At 42.2% G+C, this 16,900-nt stretch overlaps 1 protein-coding gene across 3 annotated transcripts in view; it reads right to left on the bottom strand.

The window, feature by feature from the left end:
- The window catches only part of ADAMTS2 (ADAM metallopeptidase with thrombospondin type 1 motif 2), a 324,369-nt gene that overhangs the window by 34,969 nt on the left and 272,500 nt on the right, over positions 1-16,900 (bottom strand). For all 3 annotated transcript variants that reach the window (XM_081180737.1, XM_081180736.1, XM_081180738.1), the window contains 2 exons: positions 11,370-11,502; positions 8,516-8,629 (listed from right to left, as the gene is read on the bottom strand). In XM_081180737.1, the coding sequence (XP_081036863.1) occupies positions 8,516-8,629; positions 11,370-11,502 (247 nt within the window). The remainder of the gene's footprint in view (positions 1-8,515; positions 8,630-11,369; positions 11,503-16,900) is intronic.

Below are 16,900 nucleotides of genomic sequence, written 5' to 3'. Positions count from 1 at the left end.
GGGGACGACAGAGGACAAGATGGTTGGACAGTGTTCTCGAAACTACTAACATGAGTCTGACCAAACTGTGGGAGGCAGTGGAAGACAGAAGTGCCTGGCGTGCTCTGGTCCATGGGGTCACGAAGAGTCAGACACGACTAAACAACAACAACAATAACTCTTAGTGACCTTAACAAACTACAGCTCCCATAATTCTTTTTTTTTGGGGGGGGGGAGGGCAGCCATTACTTCATAGTATTTTAAATGTATGGTGTGAATGTGACCTCTGTACCTCCACAACATACTTATGCACTGACAGGACTGGATAACCCCATTGCATCTGTTAATCTGCTAAAGAATGGTTGCCAGTGAAGGCTGTAGCAACAGAAAAGGCTGTGGCAGGCAGTGCAAATTAATTCTCTTGGAGAGTCCAAGATTCTCTGTCTCTGTGGTGACTAACACAGCACATATTTATCCATCTGACTCCTGTCTGGGAGAAGCTGAGGTCAGCTTTCTCAGTGGGAAATCATCTGGACTGGACTGATTGACTTTGGAGTTTTTTTTTCTTGGTTAATTTCCTTTGCAGTATCTTTTTATTTAATTCCCTAGCTATTATGAAAAAAAAATCCCAAAAGGACTTGTGGGAACCCACAAAGAAATGCAATGGGATGGGGTGGGGAAGAATAATTTTATTACTTTGCCTCAGGGCCCTGGTTCTCTCTTCTGCAATGAATCAGTTGTTGGAGGGGAACCTGGATTCAGTTCAGGATACATTTTCTCTGAGCCTAATCCCTTCCCAAAATGGCTGCGTCAAAGGGAAAGAACAAAGGCCAAGTCCCCACTTTGCCTCAAAAACAATCACCTGGAAGGCGGGAAGTGGCTTCACAGATGATGTCCCTGAGATTAATTCTCAGAAACCCTGAGCTTATTTCAGAGCAGGAAGGAGGGCTCAGCCTTCCTTCATCTCCAAAGTGACTGGGTGCAGGGAGGAAATGGTAGGAAACTAATGGGCAGGAAGACTCTGGAAATGACAGCGCTATGTTTGAGAGCTCTTGGAAATGGAATCAGCTTCTCCAGAGTCATCCTGCTCAGAACTAGTATGTGCTTCCTATGTCCCTTCAGGCAGGCTATTTCTGGCAACTTTTTTTCTCCTCTTCATACATTCCACTTTAGGTGTATACCTAAATCTACACCCAAAATGTAACATATGAATGTGACAGATATGTGTTTGAAAACACACTTACCATACACTCTGCTACAGCTCCCTATTGGGTACAGACATGGTGGTAAACCCAGGCCTAATGTGTGAAATGGTCCCAAGTCTGAGGCATGTCAATTCAGGGCATTTCTGTGGAGGCTGGTCCATTAAGGAGAAGTGGGCACTGCCACACCAACCACAGTCTACCCACTTGCTTGCCTTCTTACTTACAACCAGTCCAGGAGCTGGCAGTGGCTGACACCTTCCTCCTCCTCAGTCTCAGTGCTGCCTTTGTAGAACTGAGCAAGAAAGAGGATAAGTACAAAACTAGAATTACTTGGCTCTGCCTGTCCTTGGCTCTGTTGGCCTACTCTTGGCCTCTCTGTCTTCCACCATACCAGTCCCAATGGACATCAAGGGTGTTCATAAATACAATTCAAACCCCTTCCACACAGGTTCAAGAGAAGTCTTCTCATGTGCTTTTGAGAGCAATCATGTCAGTGGATGTAAACGTTAAGATCTTTAACTGCTGTTAAAGGGGGGACAGTAGCTTGCTGTTTCCCTGCATGGTTGCTTTTATAAGCTTCCAGGGGCAAACTAAGTGACTTCAGCCGATGCAAATGTGTCTTAACATCGTGGTTAGGAAGGAGACCGCCAGTGGATTTACAGCTTGATGCAGCTGTCAAAACACATTTGTACATCTCAATAGGATAGAACTTAAAAGAACAGAAACTAAGGTCAGCCCTGTAATTTGTTCTTTTGTGGGAAGAACTGTGAATTAAAATTAAAAGGCCCACTTGGTTCTCCCCTTAGTAAATGTTCAGCACTAACAAGTGTTTGTGTCAAATTTTAAATGAATTAAATGAAATCAATTAAATGTTCCTCCTCTAACACACCATTGATTTTTTCTTTAAAACGCAACACTAACACTTGGGGGGAGGGAGAGACATCACAACATTTAATGGTTCTGTAGTCCCTACCACGTAATCCCTGTAATGTGAAAGGGCAACATCAGGCAGTGGATAAGCATGAACAGAAGCAACCTGACGTGGACCACAAACAATTTCCACTGGATGCACACTCATCTCCTTACATTCTGCTATGTAAACACATCCTGCCTGTCATGCTAATGCAACCACACAATGCATCATCCACATAACTGCATTTCCAAGTTCATTGTAACTATAGCAGAATGAGTCAGGTACTTGATTCTTCCCCTGATCTTTCCATAAAACTACCCCCCTCCACACACACCTTCAGATCTCATTGTCCAGGCTAGGCCAAAGAACCCTCCTTTGTCCTTAGAAAATTATAATATGTAATTATTCAGGGCATTAGATTGCTGACAATTTCCCCACTGAAAAGTTAGGTGGGGATCTTTTTGTTCCATACCAGCATTCATGGCCTGGAGGAGTTAAGACTAATAAGGGAACACTTCTGCAAGCTAGCTAAACAAAACCAACATCATAACCGCTTCTGGCACTTAATTCCTCAGCTGTTGCAAAGCCAGGATATTTTCCTGACACACCAACCATGTTTAGATTGGCTTGCACTTTAATAATGGGCACTGGGAATAGTGGTATGAAATCATGATAACGGCATCTTACTAAAATAGGATGAAATGGATCTCTCTGAAGCAACATCTTTAATTGGTTATAATTCTGTTCTCTCATTTCCCTGACTTTATTCCAAGCAAAATATTCTGACACAAAGAGAGTTGAGAGCTATTCACTTCCTTTGTGAACACGCTCTTCTTTTTTTAAGTAAAGTGGAAATGTGTGTGACTTGATTTCCGAAAAGGGGGGGGGGACTTGGTACTAACGAAACTAAGAAAGATATAACAGTTGGGTCTTGTAGCCATGATGCGCTAAACCTATCTGGTATTAATTAATTCGTTAATTGATTACCCTTGAACCCTACTGAAAGCAGAGCAGCTTGCATATAGATTTCAGGAGTGTTCCATGCAGGCACTGCTCGGTTGTCTTGCTTGGCTTAAGAGTGTAAGGTGAGCCTTGGATCAAGCAAAGGCTAATCTACTGCAGCATTCTGTTCTCACAACAGCCGACTAGACACCTATGAGAAGCCTGCAAGTGGAGTTGGAGTGCAACAGCACTAGCCACATTTGAGATTTCCAGTACCTGCTATTCAGAGGCCTCCTGTCTCCAAAAGTGGTGACAGAACATAGCCAATGTGGCTAGTAGCTTCAACAGAAAAACAACAACAACCACCCTCCATTTTTATCATTGCCTGTCGTTTACTTCCTGTTCTTAGTAAGTTTGCATAGGATTGCAAACTAAAATTAAAACAGAAACAGTGAAAGTCACTAAGGAGTTTTCGCTTGCAAAAAGGAACATCAAGTAATATAATGATTTCTCTGCAAATTGAAAATAGTCAAGAAAGGTAAGAATGGAAGCCTTATAACTAACGCTGTTGTGAAAAGGATTGGCATAATCAGCTGAATGTGATCCTTTCATTTTAAAAATGTTTGAAGAACCCCTTAGAAGATTATCAGTGCTTATTTGCCAGCAATCAACTCAGATCTTGCTAACTGAAGTCCAGGTGAGATATAGACCACTTCTCACTGAAGTGGTCTATATCTCACCTGGACTATACCATGCCAGCCTGCAGGTCCCTTACATAGAAAACTACAGATCAGGAAGAAGTGTTCTAGCCTACCCTTCTGTCAGACATGCTAGCTTTCGACATACATTATTTTGTATGGGAAAGTATTTAAATTATGTAAGCTCCCACCTGCAATCCGAAATGGCATTGTCTAGAAACAGGCTTATTACCACTTAGACGAGAAGTACACTTTTGAAAACATGTTAGTTAAGAAAGCTACCACAAACACACATATGCACTGCCTGACGTGCATTTTCAAGAGGCATAAGGAAATTGTTGCCTATTTCAATGTTGGCTGAGAACATTTTACCAGCTGAGTTACATAACTTCTTACGCAATGGAAATATTGAACAGACCATTAAAAATAATAGATATTTATAGTGGACATACAAGTCTCACACTTTAACGAAGTGCAAGAGCCTTTTTTATGCCTGCTTCCACTTAAAAATATTTCAGAGAGAGATGGATTCACAGGAAAACAAAGATCTCTTGGTGGTACAAAATGCCATGAAATTCCAATTTCTTCCTGTTACACAAGAGAGAGAGACAGTGCAATCTAGTTAACATACGGAACCCATCATCACTTTTAGGAAGCCAGAAAAAAAATCTTGCCAAAATGACACATTAGGCATAACAGCGATGAAATATTGCTACATGATGTTTTATTATATTTGAAAGTCTCTTGTTGTTTTTGGCATCTGTCTGTCTCGGGAGACAACGGAGGAGTGTGCCTTTGGGGGTAAAGTCAAACTATTGGAGAGTTACAGCGCCTGCTGTGGCTGTAGAGACTGATGTGGGAGAGACATGTTTTGTTGCAGCTGGGGCAGATGAAAGCACCCACTTCTGCTGCTGCAGATGCACCATGACTCTGAAATCATAAACCCACCAGTAAATATGTGAAAATGAAATATTAGTGCTAAAAATGATACAATTTTTGTACTCCTTAATAAATAACTAAGCAAGTTTTTTTGTTAAATAAACAGATGATTAAAAATATAAATTGTTCAACGGGCAGATATAAAACTGAGCAGAATATGCTGGATTCATTTTCTCCTCTCCTCTCCTCCTTGGAGCACCAGCTTCCAGTTGGATGCAGATGACCATTTGCCAACCTGAAATTTACCACAGTCAGCATGAAGCCACTGAAGAGGTAGTGGGCATTTTATTTCCTACCAGATGCAGATGTGCAAGTAAATGGTTGTCCATATCCGCTATGGACCAAGGAGCCTTCAATAAGAAAAGAGGTTTGTGGTCACTAAGATCATCTGATGGGTCATGCTGCAATCTATTGAGATTCATTTTGAAGCAATGGGGGGGGGGGGCTTTTCAGCTGGGACACCCTCTCTATGCAATCTCCTCCATCATGAACTAAGGCAATGTAGGAAATGAAGTTTTCCCAAGGGTTACTAGCACCAGGTAGCAGCATCTTTCTCTCTGTAGCATTTTCTCGCTGGCTGCCACTGGAGCCAGAGACTAGCCTTGTAAGTGGTGCAAGTAGGAATGAAATGGAATTTAGAGGTTGTGGGAAGAAGGAACTAGGAATATAGCGGAAGGTTGGGTTACTCAAGGAAGGCCATTAAAACTGGCTTGAAAATGAGACTGAGCATTTGTCTAATCCAGGGGCCGGACCAGCACAGCGCGATGCCGGAAATCATGTCTGTGCATGTCCGCAGCGCTGGAAATTGCTTCTGCACATGCCCAGATGCTGAAAATCGTGCCTGCGCAGAAGCGATTTTTGGCGTCTGGGCATGCGCAGTAGCAATTTCCAGAGCTGAGGAAGAGAGTCCCTGTGCCGTGCTGTGCTGGTTTAGCGCAGCACGTGGGGACTCACTGAGCAGGCGACTCGGTTTGGGGGCAGCCTGTGGGCCAGTTAAACGGCCTTCATGGGCCACTTCTGGCCCAGGGGCCTTAGGTTGCCCACCCCTGGTCTAATCTTTTGGGAAGTAGCTTGATTTATTTCAAAGGCAATCCAGCACAAGGAGAGGTGGGTGGTGTGAGAGTTCACTCATCACTATATTTCCAACCCATGGCTTACCTAGCAGTAGGCAGTACAGTTATCACCTTCCCAATTATCTAACAGCTTAAAGATAAGATTCCCCACACAAACTCAACTTTTAGGTAATGTGAATGGGTATGATGAAGATGCTACCCGCCCCCCGCTTCCTCTGCAGCAGCCTAATAACATCATAAAATATGTATTCAGGTTTGTTGAGAATAATACAAATGAAAAAGAGAGACTCCCTGCAAGGTCAAATCTGCACACTAGCAATTCAAATATAGTTTTGTATGTTTCATTCTGTGATATTTGGCTTAGGCATATACTGTAACCCTTTCTTCAATGCACTTCAGATTTTATTTTATAGGAGCCATAATTCAGTGGTTGTTAACACATATATTTTGTGCTACACTGCAACAGAAGAAGAAATCCCCAGGGAGAGGGGATTTTCATCACTGCATTATTATTTTTGTTCTTATTAGGCTCATTACTTCCATTTATTTGTTCTTGTCAAGAGTTGTAGTAAACTATCGGGCTTTTTATTAGACTAACTGCATAAGTGCTAATTAAGGTGCAAAATGAAGAAGCTTTGGTTTAGCATTCAGAAGCACAGTCTTCTTGTTAATTTGCTCAATAAAGTGGTTGTTTAAATGTATAGATTCATTTTACAGTGAAAACGCTAAAGTCATTAATTAATAGGTGTTCAGGTGGAAAGAAAAACAGACAAGGTATACACAAGGAGTTACTCTAAAGTGAACAAAAAGGCTTTGGAGCAGGCATCCCCAAACTCAGCCCTCCAGATGTTTTGGGAATACAATTCCCATCATCCCTGACCACTGGTCCTGTTAGCTAGGGATGGTGGGAGTTGTAGTCCCAAAACATCTGGAGGGCCAAGTTTGGGGATGCTGGCTTTGGAGGGTCAATTCAAACCTAGAAACAGCAGTGTGGAAACATGCCCACCATCTCTTGCATGGCACTGATGCACCACAGCTTGGGCCACCTACCTGAGCCAAGCTTCACTGTTGGCTCCAGCATCAGGACGATTGTGTCCAAACCTATGCAGTCCTCTGTATTATTATACAGTGGTACCTCGGGTTACAGACACTTCAGGTTACAAACCCAGAAATAGTACCTTGGGTTAAGAACTTTGCTTCAGGATGAGAACAGAAATCGTGTGGTGGCAGCACGGCGGCAGCGAGAGGCCCCATTAGCTAAAGTGGAACCTCAGGTTAAGAACAGTTTCCGGTTAAGAACGGACCTCCGAAACGCATTAAGTTTTTAACCTGAGGTACAACTGTACTAGGGACGCGGGTGGCACTGTGGGTTAAACCACAGAGCCTAGGACTTGCCAATCAGAAGGTCGGCGGTTCGAATCCCCGCGACGGGGTGAGCTCCCGTTGCTTGGTCCCAGCTCTTGCCAACCTAGCAGTTTGAAAGCACATCAAAGTGCAAGTAGATAAATAGGTACTGCTCCAGCGGGAAGGTAAACGGCGTTTCCGTGTGCTGCTCTGGTTTCACCAGAAGCGGCTTAGTCATGCTGGTCACATGACCTGGAACACCTGTCTGTGGACAACGTCGGCTCCCTCAGCCAATAAAGCGAGATGAGTGCCGCAACCCCAGAGTCGTTCACGACTGGACTTAACTTTCAGAGGTCCTTTACCTTTACTGAGTAAGAAGGATTAATAATTTCACACAGCTTTTCTTTAAAAAAAAAACCCCAAAAATACCCAATCTGGATCTTTAAAATTTTCTTTTAACAATGAACTTGACATAAACGTGAACTGAACCCGAGATGTGACTTGAACTTGTATCGGAATTTAAACCTAAGACGGATTATAAAACGCCACCACTCTCTAGTGCTCCCAGTTATTGAAGAACATAATAACATAGGAAGAGCCTGCTGGAAGTGCCAAAGGCCCATCGTGTCCAACATTCTGTTCTCACAGTGGCCAACCAGATGTTCATTGGTAGGACCTGGGTGAAACAGCACACTCCTTTCCTAGGATTCCCACCTGTGTTTGATTACGTTTCCCATTGGGACCCCATCTGAACTATACATTTAAAGCAGTATCATACCACTTCAAAGAGCTGCCTTCCTCCAAAGTATCTTGGGAAGTGTCATTCATTTAGGGTGCTTAGAGTTATTAGACCCCTGTTGCTACAATTCCCCTATTGCTACGATTCCCAGAGTTCCCTGGGAAGAGGGACTGATGGGTGAACTACAGTGGTACCTCAGGTTACAGACGCTTCAGGTTACAGATGCTTCAGGTTACAGACTCCACTAACCCAGAAATAGTACCTCGGGTTAAGAACTTTTCTTCAGGATGAGAACAGAAAGTGTGCGGCGGCAGTGGGAGGCCCCATTAGCTAAAGTGGTACCTCAGGTTAAGAACGGTTTCAGGTTAAGAATGGACCTCCAGAACGAATTAAGTTCTTAACCCGAGGTACCACTGTATTCTAAGAACTGTAACTCGGTGAGAGGAATAGGGATCTCAGCAAAAACATTACACTTCCCAGCATTCTTTGGAAGAAGACATGGCTGCTTAAAGAGATATGATATTACCTTAAGTTTATAGTGCAGTTGGAGGCCTATGTTTTTGATCCCAAACATAATCTCTCAGAAGATCAGAAGAGATTATGGTGTTTTGCCATTTCCTTTCCTTCTTCTTATGCCTACTCCTTCACGTCATACAGTAAGGTGCTATCTTACAATATCTTACCTTTCCGGGAGCGCACATGGTTCCATCCAATGGAGGTCCTTTCTTTGTTTTGCAGAAATAAGGGTTATCGGGATGACTACACCATAGCTGTTTGCATGGATCAAAGGTACGGAACTAGAATGAAAGGATGCATGACCATAAGTTAACCTCTTGACTTTTACATACACAGAATGCTCAGTTAGCAAAGGTTGTTTTGGCAAATGGAGTATATTACAGTAGACTAGCCTTATGAAGGCAGAAATGAAGGTTGCTAGATTCTGGTCAGCCAGAAGGGGACACAGAATGGTGTACACTGCTATGTAGGCTTTCAGAAGCTTTCAGAAGCCATAGTGGATCCAGAAGCGCTCCAGTGCTACATACCAGAATGTACAGAGAAGTTTGAGCACTATTTATGTCCCACCATCCAACCTGCCACCCCAGAAGTCATAAATCGGCCAGTCATCATTAAATCAGCGCTGCCAGCATTCCATATAAGTCAGCTCCCTGGTGTCCAACATCCTCCTCCAACAACACTGGATGGATACTGAATTAAATGAGTATTTATTCATTTATTCATAAAATGTCTAAACTACCCTTCGTCCACCCAATTCCAGGCTGGTGTACAATAATGATAGCAAGCCTCCTTACTATAATAAAGCAACACCACATCTTTTAAAGAACAATTGAGAGAGGAAACAAAAAATAATGGCCATTAAGCAGAACAGAGGGCATAAAAACAAACTGGATGAAAAATGACCCCAGTATAGGATTTTGCTCAGTACTATACTGGAATTATGGAGCGCAGAGGATCCTACTATTAAGTACAGGCTTGGACTGTAGATCAGTGTAGGTGAATTTTGCAGTTCAACCACAGTAGACTGCCCACAAAGAAGAGCAGCAAAAGAATGAAGATTATCAGTGTTCAGGCACAAGAAAGAAGAGATATTCCGTTCAGAGCCAGGGGAACATAGCGTTCGCAATACACATCACCACAGATGTGGTTTTCATTCCAGAAATCCTTACACATAAAAGAAAGAAAAAATAGACCACACCAGCTGGAAGTTGTTTTGTGTTTTGCTTTAGTCCTCACTGTAGGAGACACACACACATCAGGGTCAGGGATTGGGGGTGGGCAGTAAATTTTTACCAGGTGTCCTAAAGACTACACCACCGAGGAGCTGATCTGGTTTTAACTAGGTCCAAACGTTCTGTTCGGTATGTGTACATGATAAAAGGAATGCATTGGTCAATGGTCATACAACCAACACAGGAAAGCAATCTGTTTTGTGCCAAGCAAATTTGCAAATGTTAATAAACACAGTTCCTCAAAATGACCTTCTGTGTGCAATAAGGCAGAAACAACGGGCAAGAAAGTGATGACAGCAAGAAGGGTATATTCTTGTTTGAAGCTCTGCCTCTTCATCATCACGGTTTCACATTCTATACCCCAAGGCTAAGCAACTCAGACTGTTTCTGTATCGTCAGTTGAGTATCCTCAAACCTCTATCTAGGGGATGAAAACGACTTAGGGAGAGGCTCATTTCTTTTACAGCAGATTCATTTTTAACATTTAAAAAGTGTGACCTGCTTTAAGCCTGCAGGGACAGAACTGGTTGGAGAGCTAAATGAATGTCTAAATAGTCAGTGCATATAACAATGAGCAAGATCCCTCCTCATGTGGGTACAGTGCCTACACATGGAGGGAACCCTATAAGGCTGTCCCCCACCCCCTTGGTGAGCATGCTGGTTGAGCAATAAAGGAAGTCAAGCAATGGGAGGTGAATGCATGCAACGTCCATATCCTCCATCCAGCCCCACCCCAACCGCACTCAGTCAACTAAATAGCTACGCTAAATACTTTACTGTATATACTAGTTGACCCATCCAGATCTGGCAGCACCTTGTATGTTACATAAAGCTAACATACAGTGCTCTTTGGAAAGTGGTCAAGAGACACTTGGATACATTGATGACAGAGTAAATGCCAACACGGATGACTGAGCACCACCAAGTGGAGGAGCTTCTTTCTTGTGAGCCATCCACACGCATGGGTGCACCGGCTATAATATTTTTGATGCAGCCTGGATTTCGAGATGAACTAGGACTGCTGTTTGGGCTGGGAAACTGTCTACAGAAATATTATTCGGCTGCAAAAAAAAAAAAAAGGTCTAGAGGAAGCAGAGCGTATGTCATGTACCATGTGCATCCCCTCCTGATGCTAGTATCAGGAAAGAAGGTAAAAACGAGACACACACAGGAGCAACTGGCCCTTTTCTTATCATTTCAACAGGACATCCACAATGGGGGGTGGGGACAAAAGATGGAGGTATATTTTGGGTGGGAATCCCAAGCCGAATGCAGACTCTACAGTGCTAAGTTAAGCCATCCTGGCAAACCTTTTTTTGAACTTGGAAATGCTGAATGGGTCATGGCAGGGACTGACATCTGCACCCCATAAGAAGCCTAGAGGCTCCCCCTATGTCTGAGCTCATGACAGGGAATCCCTGTGCATGCATGTAAGGCTGTATTTTCATAAATGAGAACAGAAGCCACTGTACAAAGTAGGGTTTGGAACTCCATTTGGGGGCATTGAAGTGGTGAAATGTGACACTCCCTCTTTACCATATTCATTCGGTTTTCAAAACTTCCTAATAAAATTATAGCATCATAATTTCTGGATTTTCAATTTCCAAAAGCAGGGTGTTTACACGACTTTCTGCAATACCTCAGAGCTTACTATTGCACTTTCTTTTCTGTCAGTCAGACGCATGACCCTTCTTCCGAGACTCTAGTTTAACGGCTCTTTAAAGCCATTTCAGGGACAGCTGCAAAAAGGCCCTGGACAAGGTACAGCAAAAGTCGGTTAAGTACTCACAGCTGTGCACATCATGTAGCCCAGACCAAAATCAAAGCGGCACTGCTCGTTCATGGAGTAGTGGATTCCTGGCAGCTGAGGCAGGGAAGGCCAGTCGTGATCAAATGGATCATCACGCAAACAATCGTAGGAGCTGAAACAGGCAAAAATTACAGACACAGATGGGAATGTGAAACTTTTACAGTGTTTGAGGTTTCGGTTCAAATTTATTCCAAGCAAAATAAAGGGCAGGCTTTCTCAGAAATGAGTTCACAAAGCACAGTTAATACCTTAGGTTACACTGAACATGGCATTCACTATGCTAGATTTGCCTCTGAGACTGGTCAATGTTCTGTCCATTGTTATGCCCCTAAATTGAAGAGTAGGTTTATATTCTAATTTATAGCCCTGAGAAACCATCTGAAAATAATTTTTTTTGTTAAGTTCCTATAAGTGGGGATGAGACCATTTCTTTCTGTATAAAATTTTTTATTCTTCATGTTTTTATTGTTTGTTGTTGGAGTCATCTGTTTAATAAATAAACAAACCAGTTAACTGATGCTGTTTCCCCTTTCTTTTAAATTCTATTACAATTATTGCTACTTCATTATGTTGTTTAACATTTTATACTTGGCTTTGTATTTGTTGTCTTATGCTGGTTAGGAATTTTTTTAAAAAAATCTTTTCTGCTAAGCCTGTAATAAATAATGTGTTTGAAAACAAAGTAGGGATAAGGACAAAAGCTTTAATTACATTTCCATTTGTGAAATTTGTGCCAGCACTGTGTCTTTTAAGGAAAAGTTTAGGAGGAAAGGGCAGTGCGATCATCCAAGAATATTGACTGCCAAGCTTCACAAATAAATGATTCTGTGCCTGAGCCAGGAGTACATACATATAAGAAGCCAGGGCTCTTTTTGGCCTTTTGCTTTCTTAAACACACTCAGGTCTGTTTCACTGTTACATTTTCACTTTCTACCTGAAACTATCTCTATAGGTTTCCTTTCCAGGCTGAGGGGGGCAACAGGATTTGCCAGAAGCCTTGCTAAGCCAGCAGAATGCCATATACGCAGCCGCCATGACAGGTATGCCAACAGGGTGGCTGAAATGGAGTCGATCTGTGGGTGAGATGGTGTTGGAGAACAGCATACATATGCACATATCCCATAACCCTTCATTCCAGCATCATGCCTACTGGTACTTTACACTAGCTCTAGACCTAACACAAAGGATTTCCTTCCCATTGACTTAAACAGGAGGAAACCATTTTTAAAAACAGTTGACCCTATGTTGATGATGGTTGCACTCACATCACCATGACAGAACAAAGGATATGGGGTAGCTCAGCGTATGTTCACAGCACAGGAGGGAATAGGGTATGTGGCAGGAAGCTATGGAACTCTGATGAAGGTAAACAGGGCAAGAGGACACTTTAGTACACAACAGCCTGGCCTCACAGCACACATGGGAACTTGAGCACACCGCTAAGACTCATAGAATCATAGAATCATAGAATCATATAGTTGGAAGAGACCACAAGGGCCATCGAGTCCAACCCCCTGCCAAGCAGGAAACACCATCAGAGCACTCCTGACATATGGTTGTCAAGCCTCTGCTTAAAGACCTCCAAAGTAGGAGACTCCACCACACTCCTTGGCAGCAAATTCCACTGTCGAACAGCTCTTACTGTCAGGAAGTTCTTCCTAATGTTTAGGTGGAATCTTCTTTCTTGTAGTTTGGATCCATTGCTCCGTGTACGCTTGTCTGGAGCAGCAGAAAACAACCTTTCTCCCTCCTCTATGTGACATCCTTTTATATATTTGAACATGGCTATCATATCACCCCTTAACCTCCTCTTCTCCAGGCTAAACATGCCCAGCTCCCTTAGCCGTTCCTCATAAGGCATTGTTTCCAGGCCTTTGACCATTTTGGTTGCCCTCCTCTGGACACGTTCCAGTTTGTCAGTGTCCTTCTTGAATTGTGGTGCCCAGAACTGGACACAGTACTCCAGGTGAGGTCTGACCAGAGCAGAATACAGTGGCACTATTACTTCCCTTGATCTAGATGCTATGCTCCTATTGATGCAGCCCAGAATTGCATTGGCTTTTTTAGCTGCTGCGTCACACTGTTGGCTCATGTCAAGTTTGTGGTCAACCAAGACTCCTAGATCCTTTTCACATGTACTGCTCTCAAGCCAGGTGTCACCCATCTTGTTGTTTTTTTTTTTTTTTTTTGCATTTTAAAAATTTTTATTAATCTTTCCATATATATACATTAAATCCGTGTTTCATACATCTCATTCTTTTGGACTTCCTTCAACGTCCTTGACATTCATTCGTATTTATCTCTTTATAACGCATTCCAATCTTTCGTACTGCCATTAGTACCATTTTTCAGACATTGTTTTCCATAAGCAATACTTCTTAGTGTTTTACAGTGCCTCTTTAAATCCTACTAGCGTTGTGTTTACTAAACATTTGTTCTCCAGATAATCCGCAAATTTTCCCCAGTCATCTATAAATTTTTGATCCTTCATATATCTAATTTTCCCTGTTAATTTATCTAACTCCGCATATTCCGTCAATTTTAATCTCCACTCTGTTAACGTTGGGCTTTCTTCCTGCTTCCACTTCTGCGCCACCACGATTCTAGCTGCTGTTACCGCATATTGGAAGATTTTATAATCCTTTCTTTTAATATCTTTTCCGACCATACCTAATAGAAAAGCTTCGGGTTTCTTTACAAATGTGTAGCTTAATATCTTTTTGATTTCATTATAGACTTCGCCCCAGAAGCTTTTAACCTTCCCACATTCCCACCATTGGTGATAGAACGTCCCTTCTTTTTGTCTACATTTCCAACATTTGTTATCTGTTTTATACATCTTGGCTAGTTTAACGGGTGTCATATACCACCTATATAACATTTTTAACATATTCTCCCTTAGCAGTACACATGCTGTAAATTTTATATTCACTCTCCACAGTTTTTCCCAATTCTCCAATTGAATATCATAGCCGAGGTCCTTTGCCCACTGAGTCATCACTTTTTTGACTTTCTCATCTTTCATGTTCCATTCTAACAGTATTTTATACATACTTGACAGATTTTTCCGATCACTGTTTATTATCTCTCTCTGAAATTTCGATGTCTTTTCATCGTAGCCCCTCTCTTTCACTTCTTTTTTAAATATCTCATTTATCTGATAGTAGCTCAGCCAATCGTATGTATATCTTTTTACCTGGTCGTATGGTTTAATTTTCCACTTCCCTCCTTCCTTCAATACCAATTCTTCGTACCTACCCCATTTTTTCCCCATATTGACTTTCTTTACACTTATTAACTCCACTGGTGATAACCAGTGTGGGGTTTTTGGTTCTAATATGTTCTTATATCTATTCCAAACTTCTATCAAAGGTCCCTTAAAGATATGGCTGTCACCCATCTTGTATTTGTGCCTCTCATTTTTTTTGCCCAAGTGCAATACTTTACATTTCTCCCTGTTAAAATTCATCTTGTTTGCTTTTGCCCAGTTCTCTAATCTGTCAAGGTCATTTTGAAGTGTGATCCTGTCCTCTGGGGTGTTAGCCACCCCTCCCAGTTTGGTGTCATCTGCAAATTTGATCAGGATGCCCTTGAGTCCATCATCCAAGTCGTTGATAAAGATGTTGAATAAGACCGGGCCCAAGACAGAACCCTGTGGCACCCCACTAGTCACTCTTCTCCAGGATGAAGAGGAACCATTGATGAGCACCCTTTGGGTTCGGTCAGTCAGCCAGTTACAAATCCACTGAGTGGTAGCATAGTCAAGACCGCATTTTACCAGCTTCTTTACAAGAATATCATGGGGCACCTTGTCAAATGCCTTGCTGAAATCAAGGTAGGCTACATCCACTGCGTTCCACTCCTCTGCCTAGAACCTCACTTTGGTACTCCAGACACACCGAATAGCTGAAGGTGTTCCTAGAATGGAATTGGTGTCATAAAGGACACTGCTCCTCTTACCCTGCTGTCTGTCAATCACTGTCCAAGGTCCTGCTGGGGCAATTAGCTGTCAAAGCCAAATACAAGTGTCTTCCCTTTCCCAGATGCTGTTCAGTAAAGACTTTGGTATTGCCACAAGTGTTGTTTCTTGAGGATCCCTTTCCCACTCCCTAGTATGATATGGCTTCAGCTGCCTGTAGGATGGATTTCTGAAGTGGGGTGGGGGCAATTCACCCTACTATAAGGTATTTTTATATGCTATTTTCTCAGATATAACGGTATGTGTCTTTATGCACACTTTACCCTTGTATATGCATTTTTGTACACATTACTTGGTTGGAGAATTACATTGCAAATTCAGAAATATGCAAATTTTGAAGGATGGCTGGGTTTTTAGTTGTTGTACTGCTTTGGAATATTAATCATGTTCCTATTCTTATTCTTATTATATTTATTTTAAAAATGCCCTCCACAGTGTCACAAACAAAACTAGGAAATCAATTAGTGTTAATGGCACATCCACTGCAAAGTTTTGTTTTGCTCTTCAGTTCTGCTGGCTTCTAGAAGGAATGAAAATAAGGGAAGGAATATTATGGGATGTAGCTTATAGAGATTAAAAAGGAAGACTGAAGGAGAAAAATGTATTACAAGGTGACTTACAAAGTCAATAAAAATCCCTCAAAACAAGCAAGCAGATAACAATTCTAACCTTGACAAGGAGAACAAGCACATTAAAAAAATCAAGCAATATAAGATAGTAGAAAAATTATAGTGTACTTTCTAAAAGCAAGTTTCCATAAATGACATTGCATATTTTTCAAATGGCCAATAAGAGACACACACTGACATGCATCCATCTTCTTCTATATAGGAGAAGGCCCCATTGAGTCTTTGAGGGTGGAACTACATATTGCATTAGCAAATATGTTTCCAAACTTGTCCTGGGAATGTCCAAAGTCATCCCTCCTTCCTCACCACTGCCCCACACTTCCAGTTGATTTATTTCAAATACTAGCAAATAGAGAAAACAATAGATTAAAATAGTCTGGGAGGTCAGATGCAGGGAAGGAGTGCAGAGGAAGGATCTGCCTCCACTTCACTGATTTCTCCTGTACATGCTCACCTCTCTAACTGCCTTAATGTTAGAGGGCAAACATTTATAGTTTCACCATAAGCAAGAGCATGCCCCTTTATGCACATCTTCATAAGAATGGAGGGAAGAGGGAGAGACACTCTCTAAGACTTGCAATCCCAGGTCATGAAGGGCTTCATAGCTCAAACTGCATGCTGACAAGGAACAGATGAATTGTTGGTGGCCAGGCCTCAGGTGAGTTTCTCCCTTCTTGACAGAGCAAGTATGTGGTTTGCAGGTACTCTTAGATCAAGCATCGCTCCTGAAATCTCTAGGAGTAACTGTAGCCAGAAGTGAATCTTCATAGCTGTCTGCACTACCTCCTTGAGATAGTAACCTCCAATTTCAGTTGCTGTAATATAGGCCTGCTCTCGAAGGTGGTCCAGAATTTTCTGCAGCCCACTTGTTAACAGGGGTTGGGCTATAGGGAGCATGTGTT

This window comes from Podarcis bocagei, assembly GCF_964188305.1.
Source record: "Podarcis bocagei genome assembly, chromosome: 2".
Taxonomy (NCBI): Eukaryota; Metazoa; Chordata; class Lepidosauria; order Squamata; family Lacertidae; genus Podarcis; species Podarcis bocagei.
Note: the sequence above shows the minus strand (reverse complement) of the source record. Positions and strands in the feature narration are given on the sequence as shown.